Raw genomic sequence first — 27,742 nt, 5'->3', positions numbered from 1 at the left:
GAAAAAAACGACACGGATCAAAATCATAAATCATGCTCATTATATCCGAACCGGATTATTTTTTACCGAAAAAAATGGTCAAAAAAGCATCGAAAGCCTGTAGGGAGCGCCATTTTGTGAGGGCACTGTCGATTTGGGCGGGAAAACGAGAAGCTGCTCACCAATAGCGTTGAACTATTCGAATAGGCGTTCTAAAATTCCGCCAATGAGAAGGCTGCGTTGTCTGATCATGCGCTTTCGAGTCGATCCATAGAATTATAGATATAGTACGGCAGTGTGGGCTTGGCCGGCGAGGGCAAACGTCGTGCGTGCGACACGAAACGATTTTTTTTGTTTTACAAATAAATAATGTCGAAGTGCCTAACCGTAATTAGTGGAATTTTAATTTGAGACACCATTTTTGATGTATTCCGTTAGTGAGAACTAAGTGTTGGCAACATTTGTGTAAGACTGTTAAATAGAGTAGTGATGTCATTGGAATAAATACGAAATCGAGTTTTTAAAAAGAATTTGTTTGATGTTTGTAAAGGTCGTGTATATAGGGTGTGTTTAGTTAGGGACTGTTAGCTGTTAAGGTGATCACCGGTGAAGAGATCCCGGCGTCAGTGATGGTGATGGCCAGCGGAGGCGGTGGTGGGCTGGTGCAGTCCCCACCCGACATGATGCATCACCACAATATCATGGACACATCATCACACGTCGAAATGATGCCCAGTGAGTATTACAACACTCTGTAGTTATTAGTGATGTGAAATTGACTAATTTTTAAAAAGCAAAAACGGATTGCGAGTAAAAATGGAAGAAAATCAAAAACCTTTGAATTGTGGTTGGTTGTTTTTATATATAATTGATAGGAAAATAAATATTTGCGGGTTGTCAATAATTAAATAATAATAAGTGTACGTTTTCTAAATAAATAATTTTAATTAAGCACAAAAGGCGATAGTTAAAAATCTTTAATTTAAATTTTGTTTCCAACTTATTTTATCAATGAAAAACAGGTAATATTCACTATATTAGCCAGAGCAAGATAATATCTAACTGTGAATCAAAATTAGCCACTAATTAATTTATCACAAATGATTTTAATTCTAATTCGATATTTTAGTAATTAATTTATTCCTTACCTTATTAGGCGTTTTTTAGGAAAACCACTTTTTTTTAAAGTTTGAACTTTTAAAGTTTTAAATGAAAGTATTACATCGATTCATTTATTGCCTGTTTAAATATAATTTTAATAATATTATTAATAAAGCAAGTAATCTCAAACGTATAGGGTTTACTTCATTATATTTTGATAAACTTGGCTGTAATTTCACACTTAATTAATTTTATCATTCATAAATGTTCGCTATGAAAGCAAAAGTAAGTTATTTAAACTCTTTGTTAACTTGTCAGGTTAAATAGTTTTTACCCTGAATTGTCTTCCACTTACGTATCAATTACTTTTATGAACTTAATATGTTTAAGTTTAGTCTCGCACTTAAAACTCATACCGTCTTATTCATAAAAATATATGAAGTTATGAAAGGCTTATAAAGAGTTTTGTTTCTTTCACTCCTTAGCGAAATGAAAAAGAGAGAACATATTATAGTAGTTTTAAATTTAATTTAACTAAAATAGGTTTATAGTGTGTTTATGAATAAAAGGGTTAGAATTTAAAATTTCGGAGATATTTGTACCTACGATAATTTAACACACACAACACTAAATTTAATCGTGACGGGATTTTGCTCGTAACTCTATAGTTTCAGTAGGGCCTATAGTAGCGACCTATAAAATTTAGTTATAGGGATAATCCGAAACATATTTTTAAAGTCTCTACAGATTTTATTAAACTGTTGTCCAAGAACTCTAGAATTAAAATCTTAGGCCAAGCAATTCCTTAGTTTCTGGCATGAAGCAATTTCAGCTGTTATTACTAGGGATCAACAACATTAACTGAAACTGTAAACGATCTCTGGGTTAAGCAACTGTTGGCACGGGCATTCTATAGATGGGTGACCACATTTGAACTGAGCGTCTCTGTGCTTCGAAGGGCAAGTAAAAAGTCGGTCCCGGTTGTTGTCGATAAAGAAAACAGTCGTTAAGCCATGTCAAAGGCCTTTCAGGCGGCTTGAACAACTTTGACACTAGGTTGACCACTAACCATACGATAGATAAAGAAACATGAACTGCAAAATAACTGTAGATGTGTATTACACTTCTGCTTATACTAATGGGTGTAACAGTCTTTAATACAAATAAAAACAGTTAATATAATACGTAAGTGACAAACAAACGTCACATTGACAATTGACAACTGTTTACGTCAAATAGAAAAAAATACCAAGCCAAAATACCACCATATTAAGTACCTTCTAGAATGATAAAAAACCCAATACGTTTAGTATCTATACTAATATTATTAAAAAAAATTAGAGTTTGTTTGTTTACTTGGTTGAACGCGCTAATCTCAGGAACTACTGGTACGAATTGTAAAATTATTTTACTTCTTCTTCTTATCGTATGGTTAGTGGTCATCCTGGCGTCAAAGTTGTTCGAGTCGCCCGTAGGCCTTTGACGTGTTATTTTACTGTTGGATAGCCTATTGATTGAGGAAGGCTATAGGCTATATAACATCACGCTACGACCAACAGGATGCCAGTAAAAAATGTTACAAAAACGGGAAAAATTATAACCCATTCTCTCACGTGATGCAAGCGAAGTTGCGCGGGTCAGCTAGTATGTGATAAATTGTGATAATGTGATTATGATCGTCGCATGTGGTCTGCGGTTGATACCGGTTCGATTCCCGGCAGGCCATAAGAGAAAGGTGACAATTATATGCATTAGTACATGTGCCCGCTAAGTGTACAAAAAAGTTTATTTTTGTAAAGATATTTTTAGATATGAACTACTGACCTAAGAACACACGTGTAAGAAGTGGCCTATATTTGACCTCGGCTTTTCAACTGTCTCCGAGCTTTTAATCAAAATCGGTTCAGTAGTTTAGCTTTTAGCATTTACAATATAGTAAAATAAATTGAGATAAGTAAATAAGAATAATCTACTGTTAATGAATGACAATAAGAAGTAGAATTAATTTAAGCCTAAGGTTGAAACCTTACGTTCGTTATAAGCGAAATAATAATTATTGCTCCAAATCCGAAAATAAAGCCTAAATAATTATGTACATATTGTAATAACAACAACAATGAAAAAGCCTGATATGATTTATACCAATATTTTTTGAAATTTCGAGGCTGTGCAATGCAATATTATAATGGACTCAAAGTCTGACCCCTCCCTCTTTACGGGACGAGACCGTTGCCTAGCAGTGGCAAATTATCGGGTTAAATTCGTTTATACTATTAAACTAATTTATTATGAACTAGCTGACCCGCGCAACTTCGCTTGCGTCACATAAGAGAGAATGGGTCAATTCTTTCCCCGTTATTGTAACATTTTTTACTGCTGCTCTGCTCCTATTGGTCGTAGCGTGATGATATATAGCCTATATCCTTCCTCGATAAATGGGCTATCTAACACTGAAAGAATTTTTCAAATCGGACCAGTAGTTTCTGAGATTAGCGCGTTCAAACAAACAAACAAACAAACTCTTCAGCTTTATAATATTAGTATAGATATTAAAAGAGTTATTTTAACTAATAAGTTTTAAATATTCCTTTGTACTTGGCCGCATGCACTATGGAACATAAACTGGGTCGTTTTAAGTTAATATTTGTGAGTATTGAATAAAGCCAAGGTTTGAGCAATCCTGTTGCGTCGCGACACGAGTCACGACGCGTGTACGAAGGTGAACCGCACTGTTGAAGTTTCGACATATAATATATTTATATGATTATTATGTTAAATTATATTGAAACATGAAGAGTTTTTAGTTGGTCTCTTGACATTTTTAAAGAAATAATTTGGAAACTTATTTGAAGAACGAACAAGCAGTAATAATGTTTTGTAAATGGGGAAGAAAGACGGATTTTAACGGATATTTGGGATTTTTTGCATGGACATAGATGAAACCCGGACACAAATGTAGGTATTATAAAGCTACGATTTTACTTTTTAGTGTAAATCGCAGGGATATTAGGGTGCCCAAATAATTAATAGTTTATACAAAAAGTGCCATATGTCAATCAATGTGGAAGCCTAAACTAATTGTAATTAAGCCAGTTAATTCCAAACCCTTTAATAATCGAAGTGTAATTAATAAAATTAAATGAAATATTATCAAAAATTTACATTATAAACTTTTAATTACAAGAAATTACTTCCAAACCAAAAAGAACGCAAAAAATGCCCAATAATTTTAACACAAGAATAACAATTTACACATAAAAGATCAAATCACATTCTTTGAATTTTAACAGTCAATCAGGGCATAAAATAAAGTAGGTAGAACGAACATTCCTTGCGGTGCCCCACAGTGGACGGGACGCGTCGGCTCGCGTCGGTACGAAAGATTTAGTGACGCAGTATAGACGCATTATTATTGCTAGTGCAAGCGTTACTGCCCATTAGAGGGTTAGGGGTAATTTATGAGGACAATACTGGCTAATAGAAATGAACTTGGCTCAAAGTTTTTGGCACAAATTATGGGAGATTTTTTTTTGTGTAAAATTGTTTTTATTTTATTAGTGTTGGTAATGGGTTGAAATTAATTAGGTCACACTTATAATAAGTCTGAGATGTAGAACCAGTAAAAAATACCGGCAAGAAACTTCTACTGGCAGAAAACTTGTTTCATTTTTTTTAACTGGCAGCATTATTTTTAAGCAGTAAAAATTTAATTTTACTAAAATGCAATAACCTATTCCTATCATTCTAATTATAACACTTTATTCCAAATTGGCTATCATGTATCTAAGTTGATATTAATATTTGAAAGCCACTATGCTGTTCATTGTTTTCTCCCAAAGCAGCAATGTACTGAATAGTGACCATCAATTTTACGTACACTAGTTGTCAACTGAGATACGTTATCCGCATACTAGTAATCCTTTAAAAATGTTTGTCTTGTGACTCAAATATACGAGAATATAGACTAAGTTAAGGCTAATATCTGTAAAAATCTAGACCCATGAGTTAGAGATAAACTATAATAAAAATACTATACGACTATTATCGACGGCAAAACATTCTGTTGTTTTCCGCCCGTATATTTATTTAAAGGTTGTATATGATTAGACATAATTAGAATATTACATTGTATGTGCTTGTTGTATGTCTGTAATTCGTGTATGTAATGATCGCTTCGTGTTTACAGTCATTATCTACATACATACAAACATACGTACATACAAACATTCACCACGCCTTGTTAGGTTGAGGTAGAGGCCGGAGAACCTGCTGATCATGACATATGGGATTCTATTCCCAAGTCAGGCAAAGAACTATTGGTCTTTTATAATTCACTAGCTGACCCGCGGAACTTCGCTTGCGTCACATAGGAGATAATGGGTCAAAATTTTCCCCGTGTGTGTAACAATTTTTATTGGTACTCAGCTCCTATTGGTCGTATCGTGATGATATATAGCCAATAGCCTTCCTCGATAAATAGACTATCTAACACTGAAAGATTTTTTTTAAATCGGACCAGTAGTTCCTGAGATTAGCGCGTTCAAACAAACAAACAAACAAACAATCAAACAAACAAACAAACAAACAAACTCTTCAGCTTTATAATATTAGTATAGATTAGTATAGATACTAGAATTTTTCACAATAGTAGTCCGGAGTTTAGTAACGTGCCCGTAACGTATTGCAATTTTGATTTTAAAAACTATCGGTTCGTTTAAAACATCTTAGCTAACACCAAAATTATTCGTTCTCGAGTTGCGTAAAATCAAATGTCATCCGTTTAACAATCGTACCAATAGATACTTTCGCGAAACCACCTCAGTTTGTTTGAGTGCCCATTTAACATGGCTTCACGAAGAGAGGAGTATTATACGTTGAAAACAAATATATTAATGGAACCTGCCTCTTAAATACTTACTTGTTTGAGCTAGGTTTCTACTGTTTCGTGTGTAACTGTTTTTGAGGTGTATCCTATTAGATATACTAAAATATGGCTGTGAAAGCTGTCTGCCGCAGCTAAACTGCTTAAGCTTTTTCGATGTCTTTTGATTTTTTAATACTTACTTTAAAACAATTGGTTCTTTTTAGGTTAAATAGAAAAACCCAAGTAAATGTAGATATTATTTTGTAAGTTTACTTAAAGGAAACAAGCCTCTATGGTGATATAATGTTATTATGTAATTTTGATTAAAAACATATCCTATCTTACGTGTAACTTTGTGAAGAAGTTTATAAATGTTAAAATGTTTTTTCCCCCTCAAAATAACAGAATAAAAATCCAAAATAATTTAGTTAACGCAGAAGTCTCTCTGTCAGTTACGCCTACACTGCTAAACCACTGAATCGATTTTGATAAAACCTAACTTGGTAATAGTTAGACTGTCGAAGTTTAACAGGCTACTATTTTGAAATAAAAACTATAACGTGAAAGACTGCCGTATGTATAAACTAGATTTATAATAATTGTCTAACCAGATAGGTTTACCAGTTGTTGTAAACATACAGTTACATAGATATTGCAGTAAAACGGAAAATTCTGTTTATTTACAATCCGTGACAATCTTATACATAGGTGTAACGTAAGTGTTAGTACAATGATTTACTCACATCAACGTAGACCTGTGATAATTGTATCTTTACATAAAATCACGAGATTTTCTCATGTTTGTTAGAATTAGTCATTTTGTAAAAATAGTAACTTTAGGGTCGTGTTAATTGATGGACTAAAAATAATCTTTGTCTTCCGTTAGAGTTATTTTGGTAAATTGAAATACTCGATACTTCTAATAATAATTTAATAAGAATAAATCCTACTTAATATGATAAATGTGAAAGTTTGTGAGTATGTATGCATGTTTGTTACTTTTTCACGCAAATACTACTGAACCGATTGCGATGAAATTTGGTATGTAGATAGTTGAAGTCCCACAATAACACATAGGCTCCTTTTTATCTCGGAGTTCTTGCGGGATCGGGTTTTAGACGGGAAGGGTTTCCACGCGGACGAAGTCGCGGGCGGCCTCTAGTAAATAATAAATGTATCCCACTATTGTCCCACTACTTGGCAAGGATCTTGGTCCCGTAATGAGAGAAGGATTAGGCTTTGAGTGCACCACGCTAGCCAGTTAAAGTTAGTGTCACTATAAATAAATAAATTTAACCCATTACTGTCCCACTGCTGGGCAAGGGTCTCCTCCCGTAATGAGGGAGGGGTTAGGCCTTAAGTCCACCACGCTGGCCAAGTGCGGGTTGGGGACTTTACATGCTCTCAATAAATTTATTAATTTGTCACTATAAAAGTAAATAAAATACTTATGCATTGATAACTTTTATAAGAAATCTTACAAAATATATTATTTTTATCCATAAACAAAAATTTACTAAAATATTTCTATTTTATCACTATAACTCCTAAAACCATAATCGTATTTCGGCTATATGCGGCTTAAAAAGGCTACCGGCTTGGAATTCTAACCTTTTATGAACATTTAGTACCATAGGACGGGTCTATGGGACCACCATGGGACTTTTATGGTGGTGCGAAGTCGGTAGCTCACACCTTACCCGTATTTATACACTGAGTGCTTTTCCAATGGTGTCGAAATGAAAAAAATGGGGTATTTTTTTGGGATCGTGTATGATAGTTGCATATTTCTGATAGTGTCCAAAGTTGGTGTGTTTGTAAAGATTTTTGTTTACTTTCTAATAATATTTTAATCAAGGTATTGTTTTAAATTATTGAGGAAGTTATCAACTACCCTACTTTTCAATTACCAACAACGAGACTTTATCCTTGAAATAATTAAAATTCTCAAAAAAAAAAACATCTAACTATTTTAAAAAATCTATTCACAACTTCAATTTGGGATGTTTCGCAAAATAAAATAGTCAATAATATAATAGTATATGTAACTATGTAGTAGACGCAATCCAAACGCGGATTTTAAATTCGGATATCATGTTAAAAGCTTTAAAACAAATAATTGTTCCAAAAAACTTTTTATTCTGCTTCCAGTTATTTTAATTTTTTACATTTTTATCGACAATTCAATATGAGATCAGACATTAATTACTATTCTCAAAAATAATGGCATTTTATCAGAAATTTGTATAGCTACTAAGTAGCAGTGTATAATTTTTCAAAAGAATTAAATGATAAATAGCAATAACCTCGATTTAGAAAGTGTTAGTTTTTATATTTAACTAGCTGACTCGCGCAACTTCGCTTGCGTCACATAAGAGCGAATGAGTCAAAATTTCCCCCGTTTTTGTAACATTTTTTACTGGTACTCTGCTCCTATTGGTCGTAGCGTGATGATATATAGCCTTCCTCGATAAATGGGCTATCTAACACTGAAAGTATTTTTCAAATCCGACCAGTAGTTCCTGAGATTAGCGCGTTCAAACAAACAAACAAACTCTTCAGCTTTATAATATTAGTATAGATTCTTGTTTAAGACTTAATTTATGTGTTCTACTGTACTTTAAGATGTAATGAAATATGTGAACACTTGACCTAGTTAGAATTGAAATTGAAATTGTGATTGTTCTATTTTTTGCTCATAGAAACTAGTAGTTAAGTGTGTTATTTTTGAGCTAGCTAATTTGATATAGTACCGGTATTTTTTATTAGTATATTACAGCCTGAAAGCTTGGGTAAATAATAAATTAGAAAATACAACATTCATGAATACATCATTAATTAATCTGAACCTAAATAATTGTGTATAAAAAAACAGTATTTGTGGATAATCTCCGAAAACACTGTTATGTAATTTAAAAAAGTCTTTAGCTACGGTTTGTTATACAGTGCTATTTTGTAATCATTTAAAAACAATTGTTTTTAGGCATAATAAAAGCCTGTCTATCTATGCTTTTGCCTTTTCCAGTGAGAGCGAAGTTAATTCATACTAATATTATAAATGCGAAAGTAACTTTGTCTGTCTGCCTGTCTGTCTGTTACTCAATCACGCCTAAACTACTGAACCAATTTGCATGAAATATGGTATGAAGATATTTTGATACCCGAGCAAGGGCATAGGCTATAATCATCACGCTACGACCAAAAAGAGCAGAGTACCAGTAAAAAACGTTAGAATAACGGGAAAAAATTTCACCCATTCTCTCTTATAGGACGCAAGCGAAGTTACGCGGGTCAGCTAGTTTTAAATAAATTCAATTATGCATCATTTATAAAATAGTAAAATGTAAATAATTTTATCAATGATGCAAGTGACCTAGACTGCATTTCTCGAAGCGCACAGAATCATCTAATTATTGTATGTTTGTCACTGAAATGTCCGTCTATGTCTTAATTATGATCGTTTAATATGCAAAGGTCGTCTATTTAAATAAATTGCAACTTGTTATGATAGACTTGCATATGATTTTAATATTTACTTTTTTAAATAATGTAGTATTTTTTGTAAATTAACCAGTAATATTATTTGAATTGCATATTACAGTTTCGTAAATAGAAATAAAAGCTTAAAATTTTCCTTAATCGCCGTTTTTCATAATTTATTGGAAAATATTTTATTACTTTTGGGGTAGTAATATAAATATTTAGTTGGACTAAAGTCCAACCACTTAGTAAAACCTTGAATGGTGGGGTCAGACATATTATTATGTAAAATTCAAAATTGTGTGCATCGGTGACCTTATGCAACTGGCGGTGGCTTATTTGATACAGCTACTTGCTGAACCTTAAATCAAACTAAACTTTAAAACAATTTATATTATTTTAATAGATTCATTTTGAAAATACTCTTTGTGTATTTAGAAAATAGTGGCAATTTTTTTCAATTCACATGACACTACGAAAGTCACTAACAGAATGCGGCAAAATCCAAAAAAGAGTCTTCTTGTCGATATTTTTGGTTGTGTCGACACAAACGTGTCGGCAACAATGGAGAACGCGCGCGCGTGTCTCTCTCTATCATCACCGTATTACCGATTTACAACTTGAACCCTAACACCGTCTATAAAGTGTTAGCCCACGCTTCAAAGTGCCGCCTTTAAACATTTTTTTTTCGGAAAGACAACTCCCGCCCTGAGTGTCTCTCTTGTATCGCGGGGACGTTCACAAACATACGAACAAAGGACACAAAGTACAACCAGACCCGAAACAATTATTTGTGGATCGCGCAAATAGTTGTTCCGAGTGGGAATCGAATCCACGACCTCCCGACGCAATGGTAGCGGCGTAGCGACCTAAACGTCAATTTATATGTATAACTGAGAGTTAAGTGTTCAGAAGAAAAAATATTAGTCAAATAATTTTCTATGACGAGATGTATAGAGGAGGAAGTTTGTAAGGATCGTACCAGGTGGCGATCTTTGGTTTTTGCTCACCCCTATGGAAAATAAGCGCGACATTATTTATGTATGTGTGTAGAGGTATATTAGTCAATTCTTGCTAGACATATTACCAAAATGGAAGACAATAATGCAACATTTAGGAAGTGTAAAATTTTCTTCGAATATGTTTCTTTTTTCTAACGTTTTGTTCTAGCGGTGAAGGAAAACATAGTGATGTAACCTTCTATGCTGAGTTTTAACAGTTTTGTTGAGGGCATGTAAAATCTCCAACCCATACTTGGTCAGCATGGTAGAAATTCTATTACGCTAGCTAAGAGTCAACACAAGAATCAAACCAGCTTCATCCTTACTAAAAGCGACCACCTTAACTTTTGCACCACACAAATACTAATCCCGTTTTAATCGAACCCACGACCTTTTGCAACAGAGTCACAAAGGGCGTAAAATATTGCACAAATATATATCAGCTAAGCCTTTTATCCAAGCTATATTGGAGTCGGCTTCCAGTCTCACACATGTAATAAAATATATAAGATGGTCACCCATCCACAGATCAACCTCGGCAAGCGTTGCTTAACCTCAGAGATCGATCCGCGCGGCTGTTGTTAACTAAGCCACGAGCTCCTCCGTGAAAAGAAGAAAAATATTGCACAAATATGAACCCAATAATCAAACCTGCGACTAACATATTGCAATCATTGTTATCTGCCTACCCCGTAAAGATATGAGGGGATGTACATATGTGTCTTATCTACAACCTGCTACCCGGTAGTTAAAGTTAACGTTATGCAAATAGTTTTATCTGGTTAACATATGTAGGTACAGTTGTTTGTTTGGGGGTTCGACTCCCGGACTGGGTATTTTTTAAACTAGAAAGTTTAGAAATAAAACCGCATGGATTAATTTTTTAAGCTCATATTAAGAACGTCTTGGGTTTGATTCCCAATTCGGTCAATTTAATTTGTGTGTTAATATTTTTGTAGCGTGTGCAGGTTTGATTTCCAGAGGAAATATGATACAAAAAAAAAAATCAAAATCTTTAGACTGAAAACGTTTTAATTGTAAAAATAGTAATTCAATTAAAAATCGTTTGTGCTTGTTTCATATTGTCTCTTCACCTGAATAGCTTAACTGCTAAACCAATAACAGTTGGAGCAAACCTAGAAAATTAGTTACACAGGCTTCTTCTCACAAGAAAACTTACAAGCAAAGTTAGGAGCAAAACCTAGTATTTAAATAACATTTACTCACAGATATACAAAGAACTTAAACATATTTTAATCTACACATCACTTCAGATAAATACTAAGCTTTCCGCATAATACATGCAAATCGATCCAGCAGTTTCTGAGTTATACACATAAAGATAAACAAACACATATTTATGACGAGTACTCAACAGGTTGTTATTCAAAATTGTTTTTAAATATTCTTTATCAGATACATTTGTTTTTAAATGTATTAACATTTACTTGATATGAAAATAATTTTTGATATTTACTTCTTGTTGACGTCTATAACCCAACAACTTAGTAAAGAGTCTTGTGTTTAAAGGTTCGCGAATGACGGCGGTATACAATGCTCAGTATTTGGAATATCTGTGACCCACAAGCTTATGCAGATGATGGCCTGTTCGATGCATCTACTTTATTATGGAAATACTCAGCACATTTCAGCATAACCTAGATAAGCAAGCTCTGTAATAAGTTGTCGCACTATAATACTAGGTTTGATGCTTAGGCGGTGATTTGTATTTACAGTGTTATGTAATTTGAAGACTACATGTTTTTGTAGTGTAAGGTCGAGAGGCCACAGTCATTGTACCCGTAGGCCATAATGCTACACCAAATGCACTGACAGTTTTGGGTTCGATTCCTACGTAGAACAATTACAAACGTTATTCTCGAAGGCTAAGTTCTCAACCCGCTCTTAGCCTAGCGTAGTAAGCTCAAGGGTTAACTCCTTCCACGTTCGTGAGGAGACCCTAGTCCAGCAATGGGACAAACACAGTTTAAAAAATCGTATTGTTCTAGGTTCGATTTGACATTTTTATATGTATCCTATACTTTCTACTTTTTTATTGTATTCACCAATTAAACGGCTAATTACAATATTTTAATCACTCCAAATTCAATAAATACTTAACCCTTGAGAAATGTGAATCAGATCGTCATCCGGTGCTCAAAGGTGCCGCTAGCGCCTGCTCGGTGAAACGAGTGGTGTTCGGAAGTATTCCAGATAGTGATCGAGACCGTAATGTATGGCTTACATGATGCCTTGTGTGTGTGTGTGTGTGACTGTGTCTGTGTGTGAGTGTCCTAATTAATGACGCGAATGTTGAGGTGTGCAAGTGGCGGTGCTTTGAGAGACGATTTTGGAAGATTTCGGGTGGGTATTTGTCATCAAAATCTATTCTTTTTTAAAAAGTTGGTTGATTAGTAATACTTTTGTATGTAACGTAAATATAGAGTAAGTATGAGATTGCTACGGAACTCGGGTTCAAATCCCCGATCCAATTTGAAATTACCTAATGTTTAGTTTATTTTTCTATAACGAAATTGTCAGTGACGATAATGGAAATAAGAGTCGTAGACCTCCGTAAGAACCTCGCAGGAAATTTTCTGTCCTGTCAACTAACGGGTTTTAAAAGTGATGATGGAATGAAGACTTACAAAAATAAATAAAAATATTTTGAGGGCAAATTATATTCTATTATTTTAATAAAATATTATTTACCTTGGCAAGAGTAGACTATTGAAAACACAGAAATAAACAACAAATACACAATTTTCTCTTGCTAAAACCTTAAAAACAAAGGCGATAATTTCTCATTACATTAAACCTTCTACACTCAACTTACAATGTCAACACTAATGAATCTTACACCTTTTTCCCATAATTCCCATATCACTTACATTCAATAGTAATTTCCCATCATAGGACCAACTATTGTATTTCAATGCTACATTGGCCCTCTAGCAGTGTGATGAGGAACTAAAGAAACGTTCCATATAGCTTTGCCGGTGTCAATGTCAGATGGTGGAGATTTTCTTTGTTATTGTTTAACCAATCATAGGCAAACTGTACTGAAACGCTCTGTGTTCTTTTAATTAGATTTGTCGACTTTTTATTCATTAGATTGAGTATCTAGTGTTCAGTTTCATACATTCTACTAATATTATAAATGCCAAAGATTGTAAGTATGATTTGTCACTCTTTCAGAAAAAACTGCTGGGTGGATTTGCATGATACTGTACAGCAATAAATCAGAATAAAATACAGTAATATAAAAATTTGAGTTACTATCATAAATTTACAGAAATAAAAATTGTAGTCTGAAACTATTGTTGCAAATAACTATCTACTTTAAATGTTCTTAACTGATGCAAAACTTTATCAAAAGTGTATTACCAATCTCTTCGCTATCCCAAAATTTTATGACAAAATTTTCATATAAGCTTAATAGTAATTAAACAGAATAATACAATTCACAGAAAACTTACTAACATAGATAAAAGGGGATGGAAAAATACACTCAAAAAATTACAAATCTTCACTACCGTCACATCAAAAAACCTTAGAAATACTAAGCATATAAGTAGCTTAAAATCTATAACTATTAATACTCGTCATCTAAAAAACGAGGCGCCTCAACCCATCAAACGCGATCGGATTTCGGAAGTCACACGAGATCAGATAAGCCTGGGTCAAAAGTACCGCAGCAACGTGGAGTGTTAGAATATCTTACACCGCAGTTTTTGATCCTTTTGAAAATATTTTTTTAGGCTGTTGAACTTTGAAGATGTTGGTACTTATAGTATCTGCCGAAATTTGTGCTTATAGTATTTGCTGAAGTTTATTGTAGTGAGAAGTGAGAGTGAAGGTTTGGGTTCTATTGCTGTGTCAATCTTGCGGCTTTTAAAGACTATCATAAGTGTTAATAAGTGACTTGAATGAAGAAATGATTTGATTTTACACACATATTCGATTCGGCATTAATCCTTCTAGTCGGGCGGTAATGCCGAATATACAGACAAACCCGATATATTTATTGTAAGTATACAAAATTAAGAATTAAAAACATCAGTGACCCGATTATGCAACTTACCCCCGATTTTTTAGTACATTTAGCGGTAGTTTATTGTTTTTATATACGAATTTAAACGCTATTGAATAGATAAACTACCGCTAAATGTTTCTCAGAAACCAGTGGTAAAACATCTAGCCAAATAGTCAGCGGCCCATCTAGTTACAAATGTATTCAAGTTATCCAAAAGAATTGGACCAATTTAGCAAGTGCAATCTTAACACTGAAACTTTTAAAGCTTACTCCACACTATCTATGTAAAGCATAAACACACCCATATCCTTAAAGCCTATAGCCCTATATACCGGACCACATTCCAGCATTAAGCCAAGCATTATATACGAACAGTTTCCTTATCAACGACGTAAATTCTGTCAATTACCACCAAAGTCTTTTGGAAAAAAAACCTTCGAATTTTGTGCCACCGGCGCCACGGACCGATAAGACAGGCTAAGACCTGTTTTTGTGTTACTTTTTTGACCGTCCTCTCGTGGACAGTTCGTTTCTGGTCCTTTTTTATTGGAACCGGTGATTATTTCTGTGGCCAGTTTTCAAAGGGTTAAGTTCTGATTTGATGTTCGGTAGTGGAGTTTTGTTTTATCTAGTTTTTGTAAAGGTTTAGGTATTTTATATACTTTACTTACTGTCAAGGATCGTTTATTAATTTAGATGAAATTATTATTTACATAAGAATATCTACAAATTACAAGATTCTTTTTGATACGTTTTGGGTAAGTTTCTAAATAGGTGCTCGATGGTGCATAATAAGCGCACCAGGATGCGCATTTTAGGTTATCTTTTATAATTGCTTTAAAAGACATGTTTAAAGTCTTAAAATAATAACCACTATATTTACTCCTTTACTGTATCCTTTAAAGTTCCATAATATAAGGGCCCTTAATAAAAAAAAATACCCGCGAAAATAATTTCAAAACAATTTTACAGCTCTTATTTTATAACTCTTACCCGGTTTGTTATCTAGCAGTCAGCCAAAATTCGGCTAAATCAGTGAGATAGTTCGGACAATACGGCGTTACTGTTAAACCACTTTCGCTTTTCCCAGTAAAAATGCTTAGTGATCGTTATTTTAACTGCCACAACAATACGCACTAAAATAATAATAAAAAAGCGAAGTTTTTTACGATTCATTCTAGTAAGTGTATATAATTTATGACTGTTACAATTATAACGTCATATTAACGTGTCAAAATTCTACTAGGAATGCTTTCAAACATGCTACGTGCTAATTAGTTAATTATTTGATCGTTTTGATACTATGTATAGTGTGAAAGAAATGTCCAACACCCGGTTTCTGAGGTACATTTAGCGGTAGTTTATCTATTCAGTAGCGTTTAAGCTTATATAAACATGACGGTTTTAATAGAAAAACTACCGCTAAATGTGCCTCAGAAAACGGGCACTAGTCAGGTAGTAAAATTGCAAGTATAGTACGCAACGAATGTAGCAACAAAACGCTAATCGGAAGACGAACAATTAGTAGGTACAGTTTGCTGCTATATTCAGACCCAAAATTAAATAGCGCGTGATATATGAGTTAGCAAAATAAACATTCAAGATGGCCTTTTCAAAATTTAAATTAAATCATTTAATCATTTAGGTGAAATGCTGGCACTTATGATAGTCAATGATACAGAGAGTGAATTTACCGCCAGTTCGGAAGGTAGGGCCAATGAGAAGAGCTGGCAAGAAACTCATGGCCACTCTTTTTCAGAATTGATCACATTTTTGCCTTAGATAGTCAAATAAACTAACCGGTTTATGTGCCCCATCTGATTTTTTTCCCTTGCTTTCCAGTTACTTAATAAAAGTAAATTCTATCAAGTTCAATTCAAAGTTTTTTTTTTTCAAAATAGTAACACATCATCTCAAAAGCTCTAATTTTACTAAACGCATAAAAACATCTCTTTTACACCGTCTATTACACTAATATACACATCAAAAATGTATCCCGAGAACCAAAAAAATAAAAGTCTCCCCGCCCAGGTATACAATGATAAACAGTTTTACACAGAATGACCACAAAACTCAAAATATTTTCGAAAAAGGTACAAATCTGCGGGCTTATCACGTATCTCAGTTGACAGCTAGTGTATGTCAAATTGATGGTCATTATTCAGTACATTGCTGCTTTGACGTAACGTGCTAACCACAGTATTCTAAGGGAGAAAACAATGTACAGGGTAGTGACTTTCAAATATTTGACAACTGAGATACGTGATAGCCCCCCAGATATGTCAATCTCTATTTGACAAGAGCCCGCCCATTTGACAGCTGTCATAATAACTTGACAGCTCTGTTGCCGCCAATTTTTTTTGTATGAAAACTTATAGAAGAAAGGACATGCTTATTATAAGAATGTGTAAGGCTATTATATGGATATTTATTGAAAATATTATTTAAACTATGCGTTTTTAAAACATACGCCCATTTAAGGTAATAAACCTTGTTTACTTGTATTTTGGTTACACATATCGATTCACATAATATCGAGTTAGATTCCCGATTGATACGTTAATCATTTTCTAAGCAGTTTAATCTAATTGAAAGTATGTTTCATATCAGTCACAGATTTTCCAACTACATACAGCGTTGTTGCTGTACCTTCAGAACTAGCATTAAATGTATAAATTCATAACTTCTTCCAAATCAAGGGCTTTATTGGCCTCTTACAAAATAAGAATGTATTTCCATTTTTTTTAACCCATACTGTCCCACTGACGGGCAAAGGTTTTTCTCCTGTTTCTCATTTAAAAATACCTTTAAAAAAGACAGGCTTACCTACTATAGTGGTCGATACTAAAATATAATTTTCACACTAGGTACACCAAACAGTCAATTCTAATATCACTCGCTAATTCACAGTTTATATGCCATCTATTAACACAAACACTGTACCAGTAACTGCCTTTGTCCCAACATATTATCATACTAACTGTTGCTAATACTAGTAATAATACGAGGACTTTATGTAATAACGATAAGAAAAGTTGTTAAGACTATGTTTAGAGTAAATGCATCATGTATTACTTATGTATTTAATTTATGTACATAATGTGCCTTTTGACTAGGTGTGTACCGCGGTTTTATTCTGATTTACGGTGATTTTTTGATGCTAACTACATAGATATTTTTACATGCCTGTTATTGTATTGTATTCGAAGGTTTAGCCAGAGGTATGAGGAATACACCTATGTTTCGCAATTAACAATGTTAGTCCAATGAAATAGGGTGCGAGGCTATTGCCATATACTGGGAACGTTACTTGACTCCAGATTTTATAGAAATTGAAAAAATAATACATAGTCTGACCAAGGAATAGAACTCAAGAATGAAAATAACACTTCATCTACATAACATTCATACTTATTCAAAAATACAATATACAGATTTATCCCCAATTCCGCAAAACAAAAATTACACGAACTTACAAGCAAACTGGGTCAAGTTTGAAAAAAAAACCGTCACAATTCGAAAAATATTTTGACAACTAAATTCAAGATGTCTATCAGACCGTAACTTTCACTTTGACAGTTTGATTTTTTTAACAAAAGGTGATAGCAAAGGTATTTCGCAAACTGATGAGTGATGACGTGGTTCAAAGATATTCGTATCTTTTGTCTTTTGTTCAGATAAGCATGGCGCCTTGTGCCGTCAGGATTAGGACTTTATTTTGTAAAGATATTATAGTATTGGGGAAAGTATTGTGAGAAAAAATGTTACAATTTTAAATGCTATATACACGGCCAGTTGCTGCTGTCTGATTAGTTTCTGTTAAATTTATACGTCAAATAAATAACTCATACAAATTAATGTCGTTAAATTGAGGTTAGGCTTTATAGTGATTATTTATACGATTTTTCTAATAATTAGGTTAAGGTTTCTTATATCGCCATTTTGCTTTTGCTGTCATTTCTGTTGTTTCTGCGATACATACTCATTATTCTATTATCTTTTGATTTAATTATAAACTAGAATAAGATAGCTTATATCTAGACATAATGTACAGTGTGATATATTGTGTTTAAGAAAATTAACTAAGGACAGAAATCACTATGACTTTGACTTTGTGCCCGAGTATATAAATTAATAATTACACTGACTTGAAGTTACGAGAAAACCAATAATCTCGTCAAATTTTGCGTAAATGACTCACAAAATAATCTCCTTTTCTCGAAGAAATTTAGCAAAACAAACGCTGGCTTTGAGAATTAAAAACAAAAGTGACCCTTTTTGAGACACTGATAAAATATAGGACCTGCCCTAACCAATAAACGTATAATACAAACGATTTTAAACCTTAAAGAATGAACAATAGAGCTTAAATTAGAATAGCAAATAAACCAAAATAGTCGAAAAACTAATACCATTGTGACTAGTAATTCGACACTATTACCCTACCACAACAACGAAACGTAAAACCAACTTTAGTACCTTATAATAAGGTTCAAAATAATAAAAAAAATAAATGAAAAAAAATAAAGGCGCCACGATTTTGTCGCCAACGTAATGTCGCGCCGATAATATCCGGTCGAGAAAAAAAGAAAGAAAAAAACCGTATTTTTGTTTTTTTTTTTCGAAACATTTCGGTAGGGCACTGACCAAAGGTTTGAAATACGTACCCTAATGATTTATTATGGACTGCTGTGGTAGTTTTTTTTTTATTTCGGAAGTTCCGATTTTTTGGCTTTTTGGCGCCTAGTTTGCATGTTGTCACCATTTTGGAATTTGTCACAGATTGCAATTTGTCTGAAAAAACTGACATAGGGATGTTATGACTCTATTTTCAAACGTCTACCTGTCAAAATGAATGGAAATATAATCTGTAAAATGTCAAATTGGGGTTAACGTTGGTTTGCTTGACGTTTCGGCACAGGGTTTTGAAAGTAACCGGATCCATCACTGAAAGGCTCTATTTATGCAACACGGAAGATTATTAAATATATCTAGGAACTTATATTATTCTTGAATTACGTCACGTATTTTAGAAAACCGCTTTTTTAAATACAACCCCCGCACTACGAATTGCTCTTTGGTCGCGGGACTTTTACAAACATACAAACAACGGTCATAAAGTACAACTAGACTCGAAACAACTTATTTGTTCCTTGTGGAAATCGAATCCACAGCTTTAACCACGGAAGCGCAGTGGTTAAAGTTGTGGTATTTTCATTTATCGCGTGCCTGACTTCACTCGCTATTTTTCTAATAAATTCCCACACAAAAATGCACGTAATCCAATATATTGATAGATCAATAGAATATCAAAACACATGATCTAAGTGTGTTTATATACAAATACCTTCACGCCGAACGTTTACGTGATCGACAGAGATATTTATGTGTCAATAGATTTTGTTTCTATCATAATATTGGAGTTTTTGCAATTTTAGTTTGTGGGACGGACATTTTACTTGATGGGAATTTATCGAATAACAAAATAAAATATTAAGGCGCCAATATATTGAAAGTGTTCAAGCCGAACTTACCCAGTTTTTTCTTACCTGTCTATACTAATATTATAAAGCTGAAGAGTTTGTTTGTTTGTTTGTTTGAACGCGCTAATCTCAGGAACTACTGTCCGATTTGAAAAATTATTTCAGTGTTAGTTTTCATTTATCGAGGAAGGTTATAGGCTATATATCATCACGCTACGACCAATAGGAGCAGAGTGCCAGTAAAAAATGTTACAAAAACGGGGAAAATATTGACACATTCTCTCTTATGTGACGCAAGCGAAGTTGCGCGGGTCAGCTAGTTAAAAATATTTCTGAGGAAATAAAAATAAACTTCTAATATCAATTTTCTTTCATTCGTTATCTAAACCCTAAGACCTAATTTTTTAGCTACAATATTCTCACACCACAACTCAAAGTTTGTTACAGTAGTAACCTAGTACCACCTTGTGAAAAGTAGTTACATAATACAGCATATTTGCCTATATACCTACTTGTTTAGGTAGCTCCCCACATAAAATTGATCAAAAACCGTTTTTTTGCGTTTGAATAAAAAACTAGTATATAAGTACTAAAACGACTAATTTCTAACAAACTAACACTACTGAAAGACCTCTTTTTCTCTGCCGTTGTTTACAAAACCAGTCTAAACATCAAAGTATAAGAACAAAACGTTTAATTAATAACAGACTAATACTACTCAAAATCCCATTTTTCTCTGTCGTGTATCAAAAACTAGTCTAAATATTAAGGCATAAAGTACAAAAACGAATATATTTAACTAGCTGACTCGCGCAACTTCGCTTGCGTCACATAAGAGAATCATAATTTTCCCCGTTTTTGTAACATTTTTCACTGGTACTCTGCTCCTTTTCGTTGTAGCGTGATGATATATAACCTATAACCTTCCTCGATAAATGGGCTATCTAACAGTGAAAGAATTTTTCAAATCGGACCAGTAGTTCCCGAGATTAGCGCGTTCAAACAAACAAACAAACTCTTCAGCTTTATAATATTAGTATAGATATACAAATACTAAATACTTCAAAAAACAGTTTTAAAAAACTCTAAATATCGTAGTATAAGTATAAAACCGAGTAATTCTCTTAAGGCGATAGTTAAAGTTATATTATAAACTCATTGTCGCGCCTCACGTCAGATTTACGAACACTTTTTGTTTGTTTGTCTGTCTCTTTGTCATAAACCCTACAGTAGCTCGCTTGTCAGTGGTTTTTTACTTTTTATTACTCGGTTTGGGGCACACCGGGGTGGGATATATAGGTTGAAAAAGGGTTACTTTTTAGAAATCGTTTTATTATTGCATTTGAGATTGGTTGATATAATTATCGGGGTTAAATAATGAATTATGTCTTGAAAATTCCAATAAGTGCAGTAAGTAAATAAGGAGATATTTTTACAGTAAAATAAAGTTTCTTGTCAAATTAATATTTTGAGATATCCAAATATCAGACGAACCAATACAATTTTGATATAAATCTGAAAAGCAATAAACAATTTTCATTTCAAATAACCCTTTCTTATTAATTAATTATAATTCAAATCAAAGACTACGGCCTAGTGTCTACAACTCTAGCTCAAACGTTGAAAAATGAAGTACCCACCTATGCAATGAGGCCATAATAATCTTTGTCTACATAATTTAACATTCACATAACAATCCTTCAAAAAATAATATTTCAAGCATAATATTACTTAATATTGTGATCTCAGTGTACCCCCACCTCATGTTAAGTACAGCTCGGCTCTCTTAATCCGACATATGACGTTATTAAGCAGTATTTGTGCTGACGACATCGCAAACAAGTGTCGCAATGCTAACTACATTGTAACTGAGTTGCTCTTAATACAGACACATGTGCAGTTGGCACAGCGGTTAAGAGCATCAAGTGGTTTGTAGTTCGATTCTTTTACCGAAAAATATTGGTGACTAGCTGACCCGCGCAACTTGGCTTGCGTCACATAAGAGAATGTCATAATTTTCCCCGTTTTTGTTACATTTTTTACTGTTACTCTGCTCCTATTGGTCGTAGCCTTTAGCCTTCCTCAATAAATGGGCTCTCTAACACTAAACTAATTTTTCAAATCAGATCAGTAGTTCCTGAGATTAGCGTGTTCAAACAAACAAACTCTTCAGCTTTATAATATTAATATAGATATACAGCGACTTTCTTCACCCTTTACTATCGATTAACGAGCGTTTGATATTTAAAGTTACTTAAATAAATATCATAATACATACATGATATGTTTGTATATAAAGTCACACCCTCTCTCCATAGGGGTAGGTAGAGACCACATAATACCTATCATCATTGGCCTGAATACATCTATTGCAGTATATAAGTACAGTATATATTGTATTACCTATCATAGTATATGTACAAATATAAATAAACTGCCTCTGCGACGCAGGCAGTAGAGTATCCGACTGATAATCATGGGTGTCGGGTTCAATCCCGATTCGGGTATTTTTGGTATTTTCTAATTTTAGAATATATCTCAATAGTAGACTTTAGTAACAAGCCCGGTATATGGCAATAAGCTTACCCATTAATTACATGGGACAAACATTGTTAATAGCGAAACCTGGATATATTTCATACATATCTATCTGCCTTCAACAGGCTTACTAATATATATAAAATAGCCGACCTTATTACCATAACTGCAAACCCCTAATCTCAATCTTTAGATGATCATAGTTAACGTAATCATTCGTCAATCAGACTGCGGGCGGCACCGCGCGGCGTAATTAGTCTCGTGAGAACTAATACCGATGCGTCATACAAATATGTTATCAGAAGCTTTTGTGTCTAATCTTAAAGTTAAGCGCTACTGTAGACTGGGGCCGTTAAAATCGCGGTTTTATAATCGGAAAGCACTTGACGAAAGCTATGCTAAGGCCTCCGTGGCGCAGTGGTTTAGATCACCTCGCTGTTACTTCGAGAGGTCTTGTATTCCATTCTCACACGAGACAATTATTTGTACGATCCACAAATAGTTATTTCGGGTCTGGTTGTACTTTGTGTCCGTTGTTTGTATGTTTATAAAAGTCTCGCGACACAAGAGAGGTTCTTAGTGCGGGAGTTGTCTTAAAAAAAAATGGATGAAATGAAACGTGGTAATTAATCACTATAATTTAAAGGAGAAAACAATGCACAGCATAGTGGCATTCAAAAAGTAGCAGTGTTGTGATAGGCTCGCAGATCTGTCAGTGTCAGTGTCTAAGTAACGTCGCTTTTTTCTTACTTATGGTCTTTTTTGCTAGAACATTTTGTGTTTCAAAGTTACCTATTATGAATATCCTTTACAGTTAAAAAAAAGGAGATGTTTGATATTTTATCACGGCACTTTCGGATTTAGTCTTAACTGACAAATAATACTGATGCCAATTTAATACTTTGATATCCAAATACACATATTATTTTCATCAGCCTAAAAAGATTTCCAACTATAGAAATCGGCTTATTAAATTGTAATCCTAAAAAGTAACTTTCTTTGAGTTGTCTCATAAACAATTTTTCGTACAAATCCCATTCTAATGAGTCTTATTTTTACTGTACCTTTAACGAGCGGGAAGTAAGCTCTCCCGTCTGTTCTATGGCCACAAAATTAAGACCACAGATTATAATCTTGTGGTTGGCCTGACGTCTATATTCATATATCAGGACATCTTTGATTTTTATAAAAAAACCGTTACAGTAATCAAAAGAGAGATTAATTCTTATAAGATACTCATACTTGTTGGAATAAAGAACAAGTTAAGGAAAATAATAGTGAAATACATATTAGAATAATTAGCAAATGCACTACACAGTTAATTATGAGGTCTTAGGTGCGGTTTCCTATTAATACCTATTTATTAAACCTATAATCAGAACAGTCTCTATCACCATTTTACTCTCTCAACCACGTAATACTCAAAAATGGGATTACAATTTAAAAACATTTTCTGTAGCTATACGATTCAAGACGTAACAAATATTTGTGTGATGAACACAAATATCTGAGCCTGGTTGTAATATCTATATAAGTATGAATTTAGAAGTATATAGGTAAATTGGTTTATCAGTTATGTAGAGAGCTACCGTAGTACAACCTGTACTTAGTTTGGATTCAGATGACCGTGTGTGAGCTATCCAATGATACTTATTTGTAATGTATTTTCCCTAGAGAAAGAACAGCCGAAATCTTTCCTCAAATATCGATTTTCAAAACCTAAAAATCCATAATTATTATTCTTCACATACACGTATATCTTCAAGCATCCAATATTTATTCACATCTCATAAGTTTTTTACCGCCTTTTACCACTTTTTACCGCATTTTACCGCTTCTTATTTGCCGTCAAAGACCGCCGCGTTACTGTTTACTTGCCGGTAAAAAAATGTCGTTGAAAAAAAGTCAGAGTTTCCAGTTTTGTTTTGCTTGAGGTAAGGTGTTCGACTCCGTGTGTAGTCAATCGATTCATTTAATTATTTTTAACATTGTTTTTGGTTATACACCTGCTAAGTTTTAACTTGACGTGTTAGAGAGAGGATAGTTTAAAAGATTATTTTCGATCGATACCGTATTTGATATCTTTAACGCGAGTTGAAAACCTTTATTGCATATATTTAGATATTTTTTATAATAATGTTGTAATCCCTCATTATTATGGCTTATTTAGTGGATGTTTTTCATTACCAAAGTTTTCAACAGTAAAGATGCTGATATGCAATTGAAAATCTAGAGAATGTAATCAACATGGCTACGTTTCTAGTACTTAACGGCTAAAGTATTGAAATATTGAGCTGAGAAATTATCTCTAAGGCCAAAATTTTCTTTAAAATTTTATTCATTTTTGTACGGGACTTTTTATTCAATTATTCGGTATTGCACATAGATAAAGGATGCCTTCAAAACCGTTAGGTGACCACACTTAAGTAACCATCAACAACTTAACTACTAACCCTTCAGTAACCAAGTTCTAACCCGTTGCTAAACAAATAACATCGAAGCAGTTACAAATTGTAAAATTAACAACGAACCACAAACCTCAACTAAAGGGAATAAAACACTGAAATCCCGACTCTAATGACTGTACAAATACAGCATATTTACTTCAACACACACTTAAGAACTATATTCCCTTGCAACAATTCACCACACACAAAGAATTTCTTTAAAAAATATCTTTCATGTTACAGGATAATAACCCGTATGGTGTTTCATGTTCATTCAGGCATTATTTGAAAAGGACGGAGGTTTTAAATTAGCAAGTCCTACCGCGGTAAAATTTAAAGACTGCTTTAGCTAAGTTCAAAGTCAAATATATGGTCTAATATGGCCAGGTTGGGACCCTATTGTCAAGCGAGGATGTTTGTGGACTGTTAACGGGTTAAATTTGTTTTTTGTGGCGCCGACTCGTTGGGACAATGATAGTTAGAGTTTACTAGTGAGATGTGTAAGAAAGTTGATGGGTTATTGGGTTATAATGGGGTTTTATGTATAAGCCTGGTTGATAAGAATAAAGCTGTAAATCTGTTGTTATAACCCAATAACTCAGTAGAGTTAAGAGTATGACAAGATGTATGCATGTGAATGAAGCAAAGGAAGTTTGTAAGGATCGTACCAAATGGCGTTCTGTGGTCTTTGACTACCGCTATGGGATGAAGGCGTGATTATATTATTATGTATGTATGTAACTCAGTAGAGAGATATTGTACGATTGTGAAAAATAATTACACACGTATTTGTCATTTTTGTGCATAATCTAATTATTACCGCGATACATTCAATTGAAAAGTCCCATGACGTCTTGTTAGAGTACAAAATAATACGTTATATAAGTCTGTGGGTGTATGATGTTCAAAATTTTACATATTGAGTATAAGGCTGTCTACTATGTTGTGGGACTATGGTAGAAAGTGTCATGTAAGGTTCGCGGATGGCGAAAGCATAGAAAATTCTGAATTTCGATCATCAGTGACAGCTATGCAGCTGACGGTAGCCTGTTTGATACAGCTAATTTATTTAGGAAATACCCAGAATTATTGATTAGAATCTAAATAAATGGTGCTTGATATATCTCTCTACAAAATCGGAGTAAAATTTAAAACTATTCATTAATCAAAGATTGAAATTCTAGTATTTGCAACGACGATTTAAAAAGAGTAGGTTATCAATTCATCTGTTTGTTTTTAACTTTCATACTGGAAACAAAAAAAATCACTTTATTCATGCTCTGTAATACTCTACTACTTTATATTACCTTATATTGTAAAAATAATGAGTTAAAAGTGGTGGTAGTGTAAGGTCCGAGGTTCGATGCCGGGGGATGTACGGGGTCCCATAAGTACAGTGGAGGAGATAAGCGGCGTGTCCGCGGCCTCTTTGTGAACGCTTTGTGCCGCCGCCTCCGACTTTGTTATTGAATATAGGGTTGGTACTTGATTCATTTATCCTTTTTAATAAACGTAATTATATACAAACGCATCCTATTTATATGAAACGCGAAAGTACTACTCTACTCTTCCAGGCAATACATTTTTGAAAGGAATTTAAGCCATCAAAATTATTTTCAATATGGGAACAACATTTCGTGATTCACCTGTTACTGAACTATGTTGGCAGAGCCTAACCAAAACAATTTATATTTATAAACCTTACTTTTTATCCCTCAACAGCAGGTTTACATATATAGCTCTTTGTCTGTTCCTTAATACTGAACCCACCGCCCTCATTTAGGCAAATTCGTCATGGCTTTTAATAAAAATTTTCACGAGCACATTATCTCACTTGAGACCATATTGCACGGCATTTGCACCCAACAACCGTTCAGACCACCTAAACAGATAAAAGTGCAACCAAAATCCAAACTGACACCCCTAGCACACGCGACGCCAACCATATTATTGACACAATAAATTCTAACACACGCATTTTTAAAACCAGCCTTAACGCACACATACACACAACACACACACAACACATACACACACACACATATACACACATACCCACGTACTACGAGATCGGAGGCCGTACTCTGCAACGCAAGCTCTGGAGTAAGAAAGAGATGCAGCTATACAGGACTGTATAGCGTTGTCCCTTTCTTGAAGTAGAACTTTAGCACAGTAGAGTTCTGCCACTGGTATGATGACACATATACATATTGATAACTTCAAGTTAATATTTAACGCACTTCAGTAAAACGAAAGTTTTTAACTTATCATCATCATCATTGGCCTGAATACATCTATTGCAGATGAATAAGGTGGCGTCATATAGAATTAGTGCACTTTCGTTCGTGGCTGAAAAGGCCTATGCGGGAGTGGCAACCGCGACCACATTGACGACAGACAAAAGTGCCAGAGGAAGAGGAGGTGTTTGTTTGTGTTTGTTTTAACTTATAAGACTTATAATATTAGTGGTGAATATTCGTCACCAAATTAAGTTACTCATGCTCAAATTCAAGAGTCCAATCCCTCTTATATTTCGGAGGAGACCCTTGCTCCTATAATGGGGTAGAAATAAAAAAGACCAGTAGAACTATGCCCGATTCGCAACTAGGACCGACCTTCTGATAACAGACTCTCTCTCTTCCTAGGACCTTATGATAAACAGTCGTTTATAAAACTCTTCCGTTACTGAGTGACTGACTGATCGATAACGCACAGCCGAAACTACTGAGCGTAGAAACTTTAAATTTGCTATGAAGATTCCTTAGGAAGTGTAGAGGAGCACTAACCCCCGGTTTCTGAGGTACATTTATCGG

At 33.9% G+C, this 27,742-nt stretch overlaps 1 protein-coding gene across 4 annotated transcripts in view; it reads left to right on the top strand.

Annotated features, from left to right (window-relative positions):
* Positions 1 to 282: 282 nt before the first annotated feature.
* Positions 283 to 27,742, top strand: part of tup (LIM1_Isl and LIM2_Isl domain-containing protein tup) — a 50,673-nt gene continuing 23,213 nt past the window's right edge. For all 4 annotated transcript variants that reach the window (XM_076130108.1, XM_076130106.1, XM_076130107.1 and 1 more), the window contains exon 1: positions 283 to 714. In XM_076130108.1, coding sequence (XP_075986223.1) covers positions 609 to 714 — 106 coding nt within the window. In that variant the 5' untranslated portion in view covers positions 283 to 608. The remainder of the gene's footprint in view (positions 715 to 27,742) is intronic.

Source organism: Anticarsia gemmatalis, chromosome 23 (genome assembly GCF_050436995.1).
Source record: "Anticarsia gemmatalis isolate Benzon Research Colony breed Stoneville strain chromosome 23, ilAntGemm2 primary, whole genome shotgun sequence".
Lineage (NCBI taxonomy): Eukaryota > Metazoa > Arthropoda > Insecta > Lepidoptera > Erebidae > Anticarsia > Anticarsia gemmatalis.
The sequence above is the reverse complement of the archived record's forward strand: the minus strand, read 5'-3'. Positions and strand labels throughout refer to the sequence as shown.